At 44.8% G+C, this 19103-nt stretch overlaps 1 protein-coding gene across 1 annotated transcript in view; it reads left to right on the top strand.

The window, feature by feature from the left end:
* The first annotated feature begins 2628 nt into the window (after nucleotides 1-2628).
* The window catches only part of STMND1 (stathmin domain containing 1), a 29841-nt gene continuing 13366 nt past the window's right edge, over nucleotides 2629-19103 (top strand). The window contains exons 1-2 of the mRNA XM_058732926.1: nucleotides 2629-2867; nucleotides 14963-15143. Of these exons, the coding sequence (XP_058588909.1) occupies nucleotides 2787-2867; nucleotides 14963-15143 (262 nt within the window). The 5' untranslated portion in view covers nucleotides 2629-2786. The remainder of the gene's footprint in view (nucleotides 2868-14962; nucleotides 15144-19103) is intronic.

The raw sequence follows: 19103 nt of genomic DNA, 5'->3' as shown, positions 1-19103 counted from the left end.
GGGCCGGAGGTGGGGAGGCAGAAAGCCCTGATTGGTAGCTTTTATCAGTTTTCACGGTGTCTGTATTCTCACCTTGACTGATTTCAAACTACGGAAGTGATGTCACCGGACGTGGAGTTGGAAAGAGACCCACAGTAGCACGGCACACAGATATGACAAATGCATTCAGAAGCGTAAGAGTAAATTGGTTTTTTTAAATTTTTTAATGTTTATTTATTTTTGAAGGAGAGAGACACAGAACATGAGTGAGGGGCAGAGAGAGAGGGAGACACAGAATCCAAAGCAGGCTCTAAGCTCTGAGCTGACAGCACAGAGCCTGACACGGGGCTCAAACTCACTAACAGCGAGATCATGACCTGAGCCGAAATCCGATGCTCAACTGACTGAGCCATCCAGGTGCCCCTGTTTTATTTTTTTAAGTCTATCTATTTTTTTGAGAGAGAGAGAGAGAGAGAGAGGGAGCAAGTGCATGCAAAGGGGAGGGGCAGAGAGAGAGGGAGAGAGAGAACTCCAAGCAGGCTCCCCACCATCAGCACAGAGCCCAACATAGGGCTTGAACTCACGAGCCGTGAAATCATGACCTGTGCCAAAGTCGGACGCTTAACCAACTGAGCCAGCCAGGCGCCCGAGAGTAAACTGTAGTAAAATAATTAGGAACTGGTGAGTTGTGATCATTACCTTCATTTTGAATACAACTAATTTAATTGTATATATTACATATTATTATTGTATTACATAACTTCATTTTTAATAATGATCATATTTTAACAACTAGACCCAAATATTCCTGACAATCAGCTCTCATGAGGCAGCTCACACAAGCTCTAGCACATTGCTAGAAAAAGAGAATTTTCACAACTGTGGACCGCAGTTAAAGGATGCTTCCAGACACACTTGCACAACACATGTGGGTTCCACCCCACTTATTCACACCCATGTCCTATCAAGTCTCTGTTCACAGGTTGCCTTAAAAGAAAAAAAAAAAAACTCACACAGCTCATCCTGTAAACTTTCACTAAACTTTCTCGAGAACATTTCTTTGGTGTCTTGTGTTGGCTTATTCTAGTTGAGAGTTTTTCAGTTTCCAGCTGGAACGTTTCATGTGACTTGTTACACCCATGAGTTCATTCTTTCAGAGAAAGAACCCTAAATGCCATCTGAGCCTTGTTTCAACTCTTCATTCACAAATCTGTAATGCTCCTTGCTCAATAATCCTAAGGCTTTGACTTGATTTTCATCCCATATTTCCTCTTTTTTCTCAATTTTAGCAAAAGGAAAATTGATGGGCAACATCGTCCAACCAGTAAAGAGAGGCAGCGAAACGAGTTTAAACGCTATAACCCAAAGAATCAGGGCCTGTAACAGAACAGACCAGTAATTTCCCTGGAAGGATCCAGGATTTTTACATTTCCAAAAATTCTTACTAGGATTTTCCTGGTGTTGCTGATTCATGGGACTGAGTCAGGCTGTTGTAGGGAACCCTCCCTAAGGAAAGGAAAAAAAAAAAAAAAAGACCTCAAGGCAACCTGGTTATACGCATATGTGACAACATCCATCATGACCCTGTAACATGAGACCACTTAATCAGACTACATATTTGTGTGTTACTGTACGTGGGAGACAAAGAAGTAAAAAATATATTAAAAAAACTAGGCCACCTGGCTGTTGGGGGCTCAGTTCTTAGGGTAGGAACCCAACCGAGTGGTGCTGGCTCAAATAAAGTTGCTTCCTGGAAAGAAAGGCCTCCGTGTCCCAACTCCCTGTGTCAGAATCCTGCCACCAGGCCACCTGGTTCCTGGTTCCAGATCCCTCGTTGACTAGCCTCCCCACCCCGATCTGAACCACTCAGCCTCTCTGAGCCTAGGTTTACAGCCTGTAAAATAGGGAGTTGGTAGATGATGTCTAAGATCCCTCTCACTTTTTTTTTTAATTATTGAAAATTGAAAAAATAATCAAAAATAGGACAAAAGGGGGGGGGGGGGGGAAATCCAGGAAAGGACCTGTTGCTCAGTGCGGCAGTCTTCCTGGTCTGCCTTGCCTGGTGGGTTACGGCATTTTTTATTTAGTTCTCTGAGAACGCACTTCTTTACCATGTAGCATCTCACAAAATGTGGCTTCCATAAAAACGATTTGCATGACCAATTTCGGGGCCGCTGAGCTGTGAGGGTCCTAATGCCCGCTTTTCTTCACTGTGCGGGTTTCTGTTTGTGTGACCGTCCTCCCCGAGGTGGGCCCGTGACACTGTCGTCTGGGGCTGTCCGGCCAGCTCCGCGGCCCCCCTTCGCTCAGCAGCGGCTGGCCACACAGTCCCCAGCCTCCGCAGCACAGAAGCAGGAGGGTCCCACGGTGCCTTAGAAAGGGACAAATAACAGGTCCCGCAGGATGCTTAAGACGACGGTTCTCTAAAGACTAATCGCCCGGCAGTGAGTGCCCCTCACCCTTCGCTTTTCAACGGAGAGGGTTGCAAGTTGCGTCCTAGGTGTGATTTAGCCGCCTCCGGCCTTCCAGTTTCCAGTTACAAAAGTCCCAGGTCCGCTGATGCGGTTTATTGTGGCAACAGTTCCCGGCAACTGCCCAGACGCCGAGGGCCTCCAGCCCAGGCTTTCAGTGTGGCAGGTGGGAGAGGCGGAGAGTGCTGGGGCGCAGGGGCACGGGCGCAGGGTGCAGGGGCACGGTGCAGGACGCGGGGCGCAGGGGAGGGGGCGGAGGGGTGAGGTTCAGGGGCGCGACAGGGAGCGACCCCAGGGGGCGCACCTGGAGGCCCGGCCGGAGGTGGAGCGCGCGGCATGGGTTGCGGACCTTCCCAGGCTGCTGAGGACCAGACACGCGTCCCCGCGCCCAAGAAGGGCTGGGATGAGGGATTTAAGGTAAAACCAACAAAACAGACAAGCAGGCACAAGGCCTTTTGCCACGCTTGTTGGGGGGGGGGGGGGGTTGCGACTGGAGTGGGCTGGAGCTGGGTCCACAGGGGCCTCGCAGCCCTCCCGATGGGTGGGCACAGGGTGGGCGGGATGGGAGCAGCTGTACCGGTCTGTGTTTCACTGCTGTCGTGTCCAGGGCCCCGCTGCTGTAGGACTAGCTTTGAGAGCCTTTTGTGTGTCAAGAACTTGCGAAGTTGGTCACACCCTAAAAAGTAGAGCCATGGATCCGCACAGAGCTGGGGCCGGCGGGGATTCTCAGGGGAGGGTGGGAGATCCTGGGAGGTGCCTTATATTATCCGCTTCCGGAAAGTGGGCCCTTTGAGAATTACTTAAGGGCTCAAAGACACGGTAGAGGCCTTCCATCTGGCTGAGCCCTCTTGCTGCCCACCTGAGGACTCTGGGGCCCAGAGACCAGGACGCCTTGCCTGAGGCTGCACAGCTTGTTTGGGGGCAGAGCTGGAGATAGAATCTAATTTTCAGAGTCTCATTCCAGTACTCTTTCTGCTCCCTCTCTCAAGGTTGCCATCCCGGTAATTCTTCTGCCGGCATGAAAGGGAATTTTTTCCAGGGTGGGGCATGGAGGGATGGGTTGGTCCAGACAGAAATGAGGTCCAGGATTTCGTCCCATGCTCACCTCGGTCAGTATTCCACAAACCGAGCTGGGAAGGCACAACGGTACCCCTTGGAGAGGGGTCATCCAAAGGTAGTAATACCATATAACTGGTCACCAAAAGCAGAATACTTTTAGGAGCGAAAAGGAATGCTATTAATAAATTTTCCTGGTCTGATTTAAGCCCATATTGTTGGCAGAAAACCAGGATTTACGGTCACCCTTCCTAGAGGGCATTTTTGGAGCTACTGTCTCAAGAGCACACCTTTTTTTTTTTAGCAGACAATGTGCAAGGTGCCATTTGGTGCCACTTACAGCACCTACTGTGTGTGTGTGCGTGTGTGTGTGCACGCGTGCACACACCCCCCACAGCACACCTGCTGGGCTCTTGGAGTACATCAAAAAGCAAACTGGAAGCTGGTAAAGGCTGAAGCTCAGGCTTAGGACCTGGCGCCCTTGTGGATGCCTGTGCCCAGGTGCCTACCCATCTTGACACTGTTTTCTGCTTTTGTTGTTGTTGTTGTTTGCTTACTTATTTTGAGAGAGAGAGCACAAGCAGGGGAGGAACAGAGAGAGAGGGAGAGAGAGAGAATCCCAAGCAGGCTCAGCACCACCAGCGCAGAGCCCGAAGAGGGGCTCACACTCACAAACAGTGAGATCGTGACCTGAGCGGGTGCTTAACCCACTGAGCCACCTGGCGCCCCTGTTTCCTGCTTTCTGTTCCAGCCACCTCTGTCTGAGTTCAGGGCCCTATTCCCTCTTACTGGGTCTTCCTGCCTCCCCCGTGAGCACAGGGTATTCTCTGCCTCCCACACTGCCATCTGTCTTCCTAAGAAAAAATTCTCCGGAGCACGCAAAACCCTCTACCCGCAATCCCACCAGGCTTTGTAACGTCGTCCTGTCCAGCCCTGCACACCAGAGGACTCTCGGGTCTGCCAACCCGAGAATCTGCAGGGCTCGGTCCCACCAGTCACGGACACAGTCCATGCTGTTCCCCATGCCATTCCATCCTCCTGGAATGCCCTCCTCAGGCCCCATTCCCAGGTCCCCTGATGCAATTCCTGCTTGTCCTTCAGCACTGAGCCCAAACACCACCGCTGTACCACTCGCTTCTCACACGGCAAATGTGTGTTTAAAGCTCCTCCTCCCTCATAGATTTACGGGCTTCTTGGAAACAACTTGGTCCTCTTACTTGCTCATTACTTCTGCTTTGATTAATATGTAGGAATACATCTTCCTCCCTTTCTCCAAAAACTGTATGAATATGATTTAAAATGTTAACCCATTGCGCTTTTCTCTTTTTTGCGCGAAAAAATCTTTTTTATTTACTTGACTGGCGTGATTACACATGAGACTTCCAGGGAAGGACATTTTCACCATTTGTGTTTCTTATCTGGCCATTATTATTTGTTTCATTTCAAGGTTATTACTGAAAATGACTGTTGCACAGAGCAGGAGAGTGATGAAAAGCAATCCTCTCTGAGTGTCAGATATGCTGGGTCCCTGGAAGCCAAGCTTCCCTCGGTTTGGGAGGGTTTCTGGGTCTCTTCCTGAATTCCCTGGGCATGAAAGTCATTGCCAGTCTCCTGGGGTTTTGACAAGTCTCCTAACTGGTCTCCCTGGATCCTTCCTCCTCTGCCCACCCCCACCTGTGCTCCAGCTCCCGGCTTCGCATGACCTCCAGAGCCATTGTTCTAAAATCTGGTAATGTCATCCTCTGCTAAAAAAAACAGTTCCCAAATCATTAGGTAGGCACACACACCAGGGGTCAAAGAATGTGACTACCTCAGTTATGATTTCTGGGGTCACTGTTTGTTTCAGCTGTGTGACTTTGGTCAAGTTATTTAACATCTCTGTGCTTTGATTTCCTTATCTGTAAAATGAGGGCAATAGTAAGAATAATAGTTATGTTACAGAGTTGTCACAAAGATTGATGAATTCAATTCACGTAAAATGATCGGATCAATGCCTGGCACAAGAATAAGTGCTCAATATGAGTCAGTACAATTGTTATTGCAGTGATTTATGTAAGATAAAGTCCTGACTCCTTAGCATATCTTACCAGCCATCTTTTTTTAAAAAAAAATTTTTTTAAACGTTTATTTATTTATTTTTTTAATTTTTTTTTCAACGTTTTTTATTTATTTTTGGGACAGAGAGAGACAGAGCATGAACGAGGAAGGGGCAGAGAGAGAGGGAGACACAGGATCGGAAGCAGGCTCCAGGCTCTGAGCTGTCAGCACAGAGCCCGACGCGGGGCTCGAACTCACGGACCGCGAGATCGTGACCTGAGCCGAAGTCGGACACTTAACCGACTGAGCCACCCAGGCGCCCCTGTTTATTCATTTTTGAAAGAGGAAGGGAGAGAGAGAGAGAGAGAGAGAGAGAGAGAGAGAGAGACAAAGTTGAGCAGGGGAGGGGCAGAGAGAGAGGGAGACACAGAATGGGAAGCAGGCTCCAGGCTCTGAGCCGTCAGCCCGGAGACTGATGCGGGGCTCGAACTCACGGACCGCGAGATCGTGACCTGAGCCGAAGTCGGACGCTTAACCGACGGAGCCACCCAGGCGCCCCTTACCAGCCATCTTTGAGCTGCCTCCTGGCAAATTCTCCGGCTTCGTCTCTTCCCACACTCATTGCTGGTCAAACCTCACTACTCGTGGCTCCCCAAATCCATTCCGTTTCTATCTCCATGCTTTTGCACCTGCTGTTTTCCCTCCTTTCAGACCTTTTCCCGTCCTCGTCCTCCGTGCTGGGCCACATGCAGATACGTACCCATCTTTCAAGACAACTCAAGACCACTTTCCTGACCCTGCTCCCCACCCCACTAGGCTCCCACACTGGCAGAACTTATACCTTCTCCTACCGTATATCAAAACATCTTATTGTATTTATTCATGTCTGTGTTTGCTTCCCATCCTGAGTTGTTATTATCTTCTTGAGGACAGAAACTGTTCTTTGTCTCTGCAATCCCCCCTGTTTACTACAGCACCTGATAAAGACCAGGCACTAATGACCATTTCTTGAGGGACCCGGTGTCCCTCCCACTCCCTCCGATCCTTGGTATCTTCTTGTCTCCTAGTTGCATAACTAGACCAACAACAGTCAGCAAGGAGTAAATTCAGTATTAAAATCACCTGAAAATAGGGGAGTCTGGGTGGTTCAGCATCTGACTCTTGACTTTGGCTCAGGTGGTGATCTCAGCTCAAGCCCCATACCTGGCTCCGTGCTGACTGTACAGAACCTGCTTGGGTTTCTCTCTCTCTCCTTCTCTCTCTGCTCCTCCCCTGCTCGCGCTCTCTCTCCCTCTCTCTCTCTCTCTCTCTCTCTGTCTCTCTGTCTCTCAGAAATAAATTTAAAACAATAAAACTTAAAAAAATTATTAAAATAAATAGCCTGAAAATAGACTCAGAGTCAATTCACGCATATACCTCCTTCCCCACCCCAAGTGGTAGACTTTGGAAATCTGATCCAGCCAAGGCGTAATCACTAATGAGACGCTCTCTAGCTACCATACAGTGCTATTTTTGCTAACTTCCTAAATGTACAGGCTGGACGTTCAGTGGTTCACCAGTGTCTTTAAAATGAGATGTACAGGGGCGCCTGGGTGGCTCGGTCGGTTGAGTGTCCGACTTCGGCTCAGGTCATGATCTCACAGTCCGTGAGTTCGAGCCCCGCATCGGGCTCTGTGCTGACAGCTCAGAGCCTGGAGCCTGCTTCGGATTCTGTGTCTCCCTCTCTCTGTGACCCTCCCCCGTTCATGCTCTGTCTCTCTCTGTCTCAAAAATAAATAAAAACGCTTAAAAAAAAAAATTAAAAAAAAAATTAAAAAAAAAAATAAAATGAGATGTACAGGTTTGCTTGCATGAAATATTTATGTTTCTTAGTGGCACAACTTTTAAAATATTCCGAATCAAACTTGTCAAGACTACTGACTTTGTCTTCACTTTTACCTTAGTCTAACATGGCAGATAGACATGGTAATAAAATAATGCATAATAAGAAAAGCATGGGGAACTTTTCTCAATGAGGGAAATGTTCTGTATGATGAACTCTGAGTTTCTGTCTTATTATGAAAGGGAACAGACTAGATTGGAATAGACAATCCCTAAGGACCCCTCACAGTTTCCCCCTAACCTTTGACAAGAAAGTTCTGGCTTATCATCAGTAAAAGGGACTAAATGACTTCTTCAAGTCCTGATTTTTAAAACAGGGTATTTTTGAGTGTTTTTGGAGGGTTGCTATTTGTTACAATATTCGTTAGACATAAACTAGAAAATCAAATGCTGAAGAATGCATTTTTTTCCTATATGTCTACAGACAAATATATTTATAAAATACACCTGCCAATAATGTGATTAAGGTTTCAGTCCAAGGGAGACATGACAGATGACTCCCTCCAAACTATTTGGCAAATGTGTTTCCCAAAAGCTTTAGAACAGAACCTATAACACTTCCAGACCGAAAACAAATATATGAAACACAAACAAAAAACAGCCCTGTCTGTAATTAAAAATAATACCTTTTTTGGAATGCTGATGATTCCCATGCATAACTGTTAGCTTAGAATTCACAGCTTTTCAATTCTAAAACTAATAAGATTGTATCCCCAAGACAATGAAGCATAAAATAGAATTGACACAAAATATAAACATATCGAATCTCTACTTCTTTTTTTTAATGCTTACTTATTTTTGAGAGAGGGAGACACAGCACGAGCAGGGGAGGGGCAGAGAGAGAGGGAGACACAGAATCCGAAGCAGGCTCCAGGCTCTGAGCTGTCAGCACAGAGCCCGACGTGGGGCTCGAACTCACGAACTGCGAGATCATGACCTGAGCTGAAGCTGGATGTTTAATCGACTGAGCCACCCAGACGCCCTTCGAATCTGTACATTTGCACAACTTCATCTCCAGGAAACAAAGTCAAACCTCCCACCCACCTCCTGATCCCCTCCATGGCAGATAGACTTCTCATTGGTGTGAAAATATAAACCCTGCATGCATAGAAAGAATAAGAAAACTGTTTTTGCGATGCCCCCGAGAGGCATAGGTATAATTAATTTGTCAATATTTCTGGCCTTTGAACTGTGTCTGTTCTCAAGTCTAGATTACGAAATTGGGTTAAAATTTCCAGAATGTGTTGCACATAGATAAGATATTTGAAAGACATGCTTAGTTTTTCAGAGAGAAAAACCTTAAATTTCTGCTCTGGAAACTGAAGGCTGGTATATGTTATCTTATGCCCAAAGTTTGTGCTTCATTTGCTGCCATTTAAGCTTTGGTCACTAACAGAGCTTGAAGGCAGACGGGATCTAAGTTAGAATAAAGGGGTTAAGATTCTTGGTAAGGCCTGGATTCCTCACTTTGATGAAACCAGTGAGGGTCACATAATTAAATGTGGAATTTAAATATATTCTGACTTGTGGGGTGCCTGGGTAGCTCAGTCATTTGAGTGTCTGACTTCAGCTCAGGTCATGATCTCAGGGCTCGTGAGTTCAAGCCCCACTTTGGGCTGCTATCAGCGAAGAGCCTGCTTTGGGTCCTCTGTCCCCCTCTCTCGCTGCCCCTCCCCCCTAGCGCGTGTGCTCATGCTCTTTCTCTCTCTCTCTCTCTCTCTCAAAAATAAATAAAAATTAAAAAAATTAAATCTATTTTTCTGGTTTGTAGATGACAGAATGTCTTTGTGAAAAGCCGCCTTTTAGATTGAGAATATTCGTGTGTGCTCTCAGCTCCAATATGGACGTGTTTTTGTTTGTTGTTGCTAAATTTTCCAAGGTCTCTGATGGGAAACGTTAGATGGCAAAACTCGTCCCTATGTGTAACTCAGTGCCCTGCTATGTTCAAAAAACGGAGGCCTGCAAGACACAATGAGCTTGTGAAATTGCCTGCTTCACCGCCATTGCAAATATCGGTTTTCTTTTTTTATTTATTTTTGAGACAGAGAGAGACAGAGCATGAGCAGGGGAGGGTCAGAGAGAGAGGGAGACACAGAATCCGAAACAGGCTCCAGGCTCTGAGCTGTCAGCCCAGAGCCCGATGCGGGGCTTGAACTCACGGACCGCGAGATCATGACCTGAGCCGAAGTCGGACGCTTAACCGACTGAGCCACCCAGGCACCCCGCAGATATTGGTTTTCAATAGTTTATCTGGAAAGGAGGTCAAGAATACCTAACGTGATCTTTGCTCTTAAAAAAAAAAAAAAAAAAGTTTCTTTATTTTTGAGAGTGAGAGAGAGCGTGAGTGGTGGAGGGGCAGAGAGAGAAGGGGACAGACAATCTGAAGGCAGCTCTGCACTGACTGACAGCAGTGAACCAGATGCGGGGCTCGGGCTCATGAACCGCGAGATCACGACCTGAGCCACAGTCGGACCCTTAACCAGCTAAGCCACCCGGGGCCCCGTGATCTTTGCTCTTTCCCATCAGCATGGACTATGAGCACCTGAAAAACAACCATCAGTCTCCTTGTCCTTTGTTATATGTAACAACATATATTTTTATATATTATATATTTATATATATATATATAATAACAATATATATTTTATATATCTGTAAATGTGTGTGTGCACATGAGAGAGACCCCGTCTGATATAGTAAGAGTATTATTATATAATAAAATAATAGCACGTAATATACATAAAGACTTTTCCTGGGTCGGCTTACCGTACAGGGACTACACGGCAGTAACTGTGTCTATGAAGAAAGACAAATGGAGAGAGATAGAAAGAGCACATAATAGCTCTGATACTTTCTCCGTAGGCCATTGGTATTTCGGATCTGTCGACTTTTTGTTGGCCGACTTGTTTGTTCAGTTGGTCGCGTTTTCATACTTTCCCATGTAGCCCTGAAGCACAGAACTAATTAACCCCCAGCACAATGAACTGATGTTGATTAGCTGCAGCCAGCATGTTATGTAAACACAGTGATAAGGAGCTACGTGAGTCTCCCCATGAACATTCGAACACTCGAGAAACCGTCACTGAATGACAGGAACCTGAGGGTGGGTGTTGGAGCCGCCAGGACCTGGCTACTGTGGTTTCTACTGAGCCTCTGAGGGATTTCACAGCTCTTTGGAGAGCTTTCAGAAAGTGGACAAACGTGCTTAGGTGTTTAAAAATCTGTGTGATTTTTATTGTGAGATTACCAAGGGTTTAATGCTGATGTCCTATTTGTCCCTCCTTTAAATGGAAGAGCTGGGGGGGAGAGGGTGTCTGCTGTCTTCCTTTCTAATGTTTCTTCCATCTCTTTCCCCCAGTTTCACCGCCACTGTCCTAGGTCACGTTCAATCAGAGCTCACCTGGACAATTGCAATCATTGTAATTGGCCGCCCTGCTCTGTCCCTTGCTTGTTTCCTTCAGCCCCCCTCATTTAAATGAACCCCAGTGATCTTTCTAAAACACATGACTGATCATTTTATTTTACTTCCATACACAAAAACCCTACAAAGGATTCCTGTTGCATTCAAAACAAAATCAAGCCCCTTCACTCATCACAAAAGACTTCCCTTTCCCACTCAGCATCTACCCCATTCTACCTCCATCTTTCCGCTCCCCTGGAATAATTCAAGTTCATACGCTCACGATACTGTTTCGTACCCGTCTTTGTGTGTGCTTAACCTCTCTGTCTACAATGACAATTTCTCCTTGCCCACTGGAAGCTCATTCATCAAGAGCCAATTCAAGCATCTTCTTGGACCCCTTCTGCTGCCCCAAGAAGCTACAATCTGGTACGAGTGTACCAGGGAATTACTGGAAACCGTGGGGCCTTGGAGGTACAGTCCTGGGGACCTTCCAATACTCAGGGGAGAAGAAAAGCACCCCTTGGACCAACAAACATGAAATCAATAGACATGAGAAGAATAACCGGAAGGCGAAACTCTGTAGAAGTTGCTTATGTGCTTAGGTCTCCTGGGGACACTGAGGGGGCTTCACTGGTATGTGTGATGGAGAAGAGGTTGGCTGATCAACCCAATCAAGGAAGGAAAGGCCAGCACTAGGAGAAAGGGGGCAGGGGAGTTGGCGAGGATTGGAGAAAACTTTTCCTGAATGTACCAATATTTAGAACACGCTGCCTCTCCAATAAATGCCAACTCTTTAAATTGAACTAATTTAACTTTTTGGAACACTCACTCCATTTTTCTTATTTTTCTTCTTTTGCTGGGGGACTATGAAAAATTTGACATGGGCCAGCATTTTGGAGTCAGTGGTTTACTAAATCACACATGGACCCTTTTTACAGTGTATTGACGTATTTACAATCAGTGGAACTGGTATGGAAGAATAGAGATTCATAAAAGGAAGGGGTGGGATTGTAAGCCAGTGCAAGATTTATGGAGAACCCTCTGGAAACACATATTAATAGAAAATGTGTACATCTTTAGATGTAGGGATTTATTCTCATGGAATGATGGGGTGAATTCACACTGATATATATATGCACATATATTATGCCAGCATAGTTCATTATATTGCAGACATATACAGAAACACATATAGAAGCATATATAGAAACAACCAAGATGGTCGTCAGTAGGAATTGGTTGAATAAATTATAGTATGTTGTATAATAGACTACACCACAGTCATCAAATAAATGACTACTCCCCACTGTTAACTAGAATGAGGTAGACCTATATATATATTGACGTAAGCAAATATCCCTGACATATCCTTAATGGAAAAAACAGGTTATGGAAATATTAAATACCATTTAATATAGAACTTGATGTATATTATTTATATATAGCTTTCTTAAAATATAATCCACATATTATACAATTCACAGTTGTCACCACAATCTAATCTAATAGAACATTTTTATCCCACCCACAAAAGAAACCACTACCCATTAGCGGCCAACCCCTACTTCCTAAGCAACCACTAAATCTACACTCCGTTTCTATTAATTTGCCTATTCTGAGTGTTTGGTAACTGGAACAGTCTCCGCGCCTGGCTTCTTTGACTCAGCAGAATGTTGTTAAACGTCATCTCTGAGCAGCATGCAATAGTACTTTCTTTCTTCTTATTGCCAGATAAAATTTCCTGGTCTGGACACATCACATTTTATTTATCCATTCATCAGTTGATGGGTGTCTGGGTTGTTTCTACTTTTTAGATATTTTGAATGTTAATTCTGAACATTTGCGTGCAAGCTTTTGTGTGGATGTATGCTTTCATTTTGTGTGGGCGTATATACCTAGAAGTGGAATTTGGGGGTCATATGCTATCGCTCTGTTTGATTTTTTTTTAGAAATTCTCAGACTGTTTTCCAAAGTGGCTGTACCATTTTACATTCCCGCTCCACTGTACGAGGGCTCCGATGTCTCCACACCCCCGCTCACACTTCCTGTGTGTGTGTGTTTTTTTTCATTATAGTCATCCTGATGAATGCGAGGTCGTATCTCATTCTGGTTTTGATTTGCATTTTCTTAATGTCTAATGATATTGAGCGTCTTTTCATGTGCTAATTAGCCAATTCCAATTTGTTTTTAAAGATTATATTTCTTTGAGCAAACACATCTAAGAAGTAATATACTAAGATGTTATTAGCGTAGACTATGGTACTTATTTTTTACCATGTTCCTGTATTATTCAGGGTTCTACCAAAAGAATAGAACCAGTATAATGGTTGACTGGATGGATGGACAGATGGACAGATGGATGGAGAGGTAGATTGATAGATAGATAGATAGATAGATAGATAGATGTATTACAAGGAATTGGCTTATGCAGTTATGGGAGCTGGCTAGCCAAGTCCACAATTCACACGATAGCACAGGTGGTCAGAAAGGACCCTACTGGAGCTGAAGGTACAGTCCACAGAAAAAACTTCTTCCTCAGGGAAACATCAATTGTACTCTTAAGGCCTTCAATTGATTGGATGAGGCCCATCCAGATTATCGAGCATAATCTCTTTTACTTAAAGTCAACAGATTGTAGACCTGAACCACATCTACCAAATACCTTCACGGCAATGATTAGATTCACGTTTGATTGGATAACAATACCATAGCTTAGTTGACACAAAACTGATCAACAGTTTCCTTTTATGTTATTTATTTCTTCAATGAGTCTCTATTGCTTCTTTAATCAGCATAAGCAATAAAGACAGTTTCATTTAAAGAAAACTTTTTTAGGGGAGCCTGGGTGGCTCCGTTGGTTAAGCGACTGACTCTTTGTTTTGGCTCAGGTCATGATCTCATAGTTCGTGGGTTCGAGCCCCACGTCAGGCTCTGTGCCGACAGCGCGGAGCCTGCTTGGGATTCTCTCTCTGCCCCTCCCCCACTCTCTCTCTCTCTCACACAAAAGACAAAAAAAATTTTTACACAGCAGTATCTTTACTCTTCACACTTGATGAACATGTTCAGCTTGGCATCCTCCGGGGTGCTCAGCATAGTAGCTTGTACCTGATAGATTCCTAGTAGATAATATATTAACTTTTATTGCTGCTATAACAAATGATCACAAATTTGGTGGCTCACTACCACACAATTTTATCCTCCTCCAGTTCTGGGGGTTTGAAGTCCAGAATCAGTTCCACTGGGCTACAGTCAGCTGCGCTGGGGATAAAGTTGGTGGGTTGCCTTCAGGAATGAGCTTTGGGGAAAGAATCCCTTTCCTTGCCCATCCTGACTTCTAGAGCTACATTCTTTCATTCCTTGGCTGGTGACCCTCCCTCATCTGCTCGAATGTGTCTCTGCTTCCCTGGCACATCACCTTCTCCACGTCTGTAGCCACATCTCCCCCCGCCTCCATCTTTTAAGGACAATCATGGTTACACGTAGGTCACCTGGATCATCCAGAATAATCATGCCATCTCAAGGTCCTTAAATTAATCATATCTGGGGGCAGCTGGGCAATTCATTTAAGCATCAGACTTTGGCTCAAGTCATGATCTCACGGCTCCTGGGTTTGAGCCCCGCGCCGGGCTCTGTGCCGATGGCTCAGAGCCTGGAGCCTGCTTCAGATTCTGTCTCCTCCTCTCTCTGCCCCTCCCCCACTCACCCTCTGTCTCTCTGTCTGTCTCTCTCTCTCTCTCTCAAAAATAAACACACACTGGGGCGCCTGGGTGGCTCAGTCAGTTGAGCGTCCGACTTCGGCTCAGATCATGATCTCGCGGTTTGTGGGTTCGGGCCCTGCGTCGGGCTCTGTGCTGACAACTCAGAGCCTGGAGCCTGCTTCGGATTCTGTGTCTCCCTCTCTCTCTGCCCCTCCCCTGCTCATGCTCTGTCTCTATCTCAAAAATAAACACACATTTAAAAAATTAAGGATATCTGCATGCGTGGTAACATGTACAGGTGGCTGGGGCTAATCAGCCTACTGCAGATACTCGTAGGCTAAATAATTGCCAAGCAGACCTTGTGACATTGTTTTCATTTTCCAAGAAACTGTTTTCTAAGAAATCTTGACTCTCATGGAGCCGTTCCCTCTTCACAGGCTGATGTCGGTGTGACTTATTCCGGGGAGAACCGCGGGCCCCAGATTGGAGCTGAATTACCCAAGGACCCTTTGAGCAGCCCTGAGGGCCTGGAAATACAGGCTCGGTTGGGAAGTTTACCTGGAACCACAACAGAAAGTCCCCCATTTCTTAGTGAAAGAAACAGAGGAATAAATTCAGGTAACAGCCCCCATGTATATTAATCTCTACAAAACACTATCTGTCTACATATATTCTAAAATGTAGGGGCGCCTGGGGGGCTCAGTAAGTTAAGCGTCTGACTCTTGATTTACACGCAGGTCATGATCTCACAGTTCATGAGTTCGAGCCCCACATTAGGCTTTGCACTGACAGTGGGGAGCCTGCTTGGGATTCTCGGTCTCCTTATCCATCTGCCCCTCCCCCACGTGTGCTCGTTCTCTCTCAAAATAAATAAATATTTTTTAAAAACACATATATACATTATATAAAGTATGATGTATGCTAGCAACCCCTTTATCACAGTTTTGTGGGCGAGGCAGTGCTCCAAATAGCAAAATCCCCATTTCTGAGACATTAGGATGTAGCCTTAAGCCTTCGTTGTGTGCGTACATAATGCTAACCATGACTCTTCTTGTAGATCAAGTAATTAAAACTATCTTACTTTTTTTTTTCTCTCCCTCCCACCCCCCCCTTTTTTTAACTAAGAGCCCTTACTGGTGGTTGGGAACAGGCCTTAGGAGGAGTCACACAGGCTCTGGTTAAATTCCTGTAAACTTCCACTCCTGTTAACATCTTTCCAAGAGAACGTTCTATATTTGAAAAAATAAATAAAACCTATGTCAAACTGTTTCCCCTGTGTCTCCCATCCAAAGCATCAGCGAACGTACAAAACAAACAGCTTTCAAAATCATAAAAGAAGTAATCATGACCTGATGTGCTCCTTGGAAACCATTTTGATTTTTCCTACCGTTGTTTCCGCTTTGCTTGAGTTACCCACCCCCCCCGGTGTTGATTTGAGAGCTCCCGTTTATACTTCATCAGCCCCTGAAACCAATTGAGTTCAACAGAACTCGAGCGAAAGTGTTCTGTTTTATTTGGGGGGAAGCCTCGTGTGTCATTCCTCGCGGCCGTCATTTCTTCCCTAGCTACAAGTTAGAGCTGGAAAAGAGATGGGTTAGTAAGTGAGATTCTTTTCCTTGGACTTGGACGGCACAGTCTAGTTGTGATAGTTTTCCTATTAGCCTTCGTCTTGTGCTTCTGATGTGAGGTCTTCGTGAGGTCAGAGAACGAGGTAGGAGGCTGGGGACAGAGCGGGGCGCCTCTCCTCCCTCTGTGTGCCTCTCTCTGATGATTCTGTGGACGGGAGTGCCATGAATGCTCAATGTCTGTGGCCCTAGCAGACCGCAGACTGTCGGGCGGGAGGGAACACCTGGGTGCACCCTCCGTCAGTCCAACCAGCAGGGTGGAGCCAAGAGACACGAGCCTGGGGAGGGAGTGAACCAGCAAAGCAGTGTTCCCCAAATGTGTTGTCAGTTAGTTTCCAGAAAAGACCTTGCCCCAGAGTGCTGAACCAATGCCCTGAGGCTTAGATTTGTCCTCTGTCCTGTTCCTCCTGTGTCCTTTCTGCATCCTTGCCCTGCCCAGCTACAGAACACAGTCGTTTAAAACTTCAGGTTTCGGGGCGCCTAGGTGGCTCAGTCGGTTAAGCGGCCGACTTCGGCTCAGGTCATGATCTTGCGGTCAGTGAGTTCAAGCCCCGTGTTGGGCTCTGTGCTGACAGCTCAGAGCCTGGAGCCTGTTTCAGGTTCTGTGTCTCCCTCTCTTTGACCCTCCCCCGTTCATGCTCTCTCTCTGTCTCAAAAATAAATAAAACATTAAAAACAATTGTTTAAAAAAAAAAAGATAAAACTTCAGGTTTCACTCTAACACTTCTCAAGTTACTTTCTTCTTAAAAAAAAACTTATTTTAAATAATTTCAGATATAAGTAAAGTTGCAAAAACAAAGAACGCCTATATTCTTTCCCCCGGATTTCCCAGATGCTAACGTTATACCACATTTGTATGTGATACAATTGCACATATCATGGTCCCCCCCACACACACACACACTCACATACTCTCACACACACTCTCACACATGCTCTCTGTCTCTGTCTGTCACACACACTCTTTCTCTCACACACACTCACACACCCTCTCTGGCACACTCTCTCTCACACACACTCTTTCTCTCACGTAAACACACATACACACTCTCTCTCTTACACACACACACACACACACACACACCCACCCCTAGATTGTTTCTAAGAGCAAATCGCAGACATAATGACACTTTACTCCTAAGCACAATATGTGTTTCCTAAAACAAGGATATTCTTTGCATAATCACGGTACAGGGATCACAATCAGCAAATTACCCCTTACGCAGTACATTGTCTCATCTGCATATTCAAATTTTATCAATTGTCTCACAGATGTCCTTTGTAAATAAATTTCTGGTTCAAGATCTAATCCAGAATCACACGTTTAATTTAGACATAATGTGTTTTTCTCCTTTAATCCAGAGCCAGTCCCACAAGTTTTCTTCGTCTTTTATCGGATTGATATTTTGGAGATATAAGCCATTGATTTTGTAGAAAGTTCCTCAGTTTGTGTTTGAGAATTCCCCATGATTAACTTCAGGTTATGCATTTTTAGCAAAAATACCAAAAATGACATTGTACCCCATTTGTACATCAAATCACAAGCTACATGGTATCTATATTTGACATTTATTGCTTTTTTTTCCTTGCAAACACTTTTTAATGTAGTTAACATCAAAGATTTCTCAATCTTTTCTTTTATTGAATCTGGATTTTGAGTCATGTTTAGAAAGTTTTTTCCTACACCAGAGTTTAAGATGAATTCACCTACATTTTCTCGTATGACTTCGCTTTTGACACGCTTATGAAGAGTTTCCGATCTCGTGAAAAAATGCTAGTGTATATGTTGACTGCATAGGAAACATAACTATGTTCAGTATGGTGTCTGAATTTTAAAAGTAAAATTTGATATATTAACAGTGGTGGTCTCTAAATGCTAAGAGTATGGGCATTTTTCTTTTCTTTTTTCGTTCTTTTCTATCCAAGTTTACTATGTAACCATGTATCACTTTCATGATCAGAAAAAAGCATAATGTCATTTTCACACACTTCCCCAATCGTCTTCAGCATCCCAAGAAATCATGAGAACTAGTTGAAATGACCATGATAGCTCAGGGTTCTCTTTGTAGGCTAGTGACTGTCAATGTCAAGCCAAATACTTTGGTGGATTCAGAAAAATAATGGATCATGCAGTGGACCTCCTTCCATGACCTTGGGAAAGGAGTCGGGGGGGGGGGGGGAGGGTGGCAGAGAACACAGATGTGGAAGTCGGATATTCTTGAGTTCAAACCCTAGTTGATTCTCTTCCTACCCATGTCACCTTAAGCAAGTTAATTCGCCTCTCTCATAGTTTATTTGTACAATAAGGATAACAGTATCTCTCTCACAGAATTCACAGTGTTATAAAGTATATAAAGTACCTAATATGGTGCCAGGCGCATAAATGCTCAGTAAATAGTAATTGTTATTATTTTGGCCCTTCCAGGTAAATCCACCTTCTAAAAAAAAAATCCATCTAATTCTTTACCTCTAGCTTTAACTTTTCTCTGTGGTTTCAAGCTTCTAGATTACATACTTCAAAGACATGCTTTACCACTCTGTACCAAAATCTGTATATAGCTCTTTACAGTGGGAATCGAGTCTATTCCAGACACATGTGAAGGTAGAAGGAAGACACAACACTGGACAAGAAATGAGATTATAGGCAATTTGTTGAAGTTACCCGCAGTGGTCAATTAGAGAAGTCTCTCGTAACAAGAAGGCAAATATTCTGAAGTAAGAGACATCTGGCTCGTGTGTATGTGTGCATTTTTTCTCTCTTCCCACTGCAAATTCACAAAAACTGTCTTTGTTAACCAGTGAGGTTAGAATTTTTCATTAAAAGACTCCGTCCACTAGACGGAATCAACGGGGTTACAGTGAGCACTTCATGATGGTTACAAAATAGAAAATAGCTCATTTCTGAAGACTGATTGCACCTTTATTTCATGATGTGAGTCCGGAAAAACAGATG

The sequence above is a fragment of the Neofelis nebulosa genome, chromosome 6 (assembly GCF_028018385.1).
Source record: "Neofelis nebulosa isolate mNeoNeb1 chromosome 6, mNeoNeb1.pri, whole genome shotgun sequence".
In the NCBI taxonomy this organism is placed as follows: Eukaryota; Metazoa; Chordata; class Mammalia; order Carnivora; family Felidae; genus Neofelis; species Neofelis nebulosa.
The sequence above is the reverse complement of the archived record's forward strand: the minus strand, read 5'-3'. Positions and strand labels throughout refer to the sequence as shown.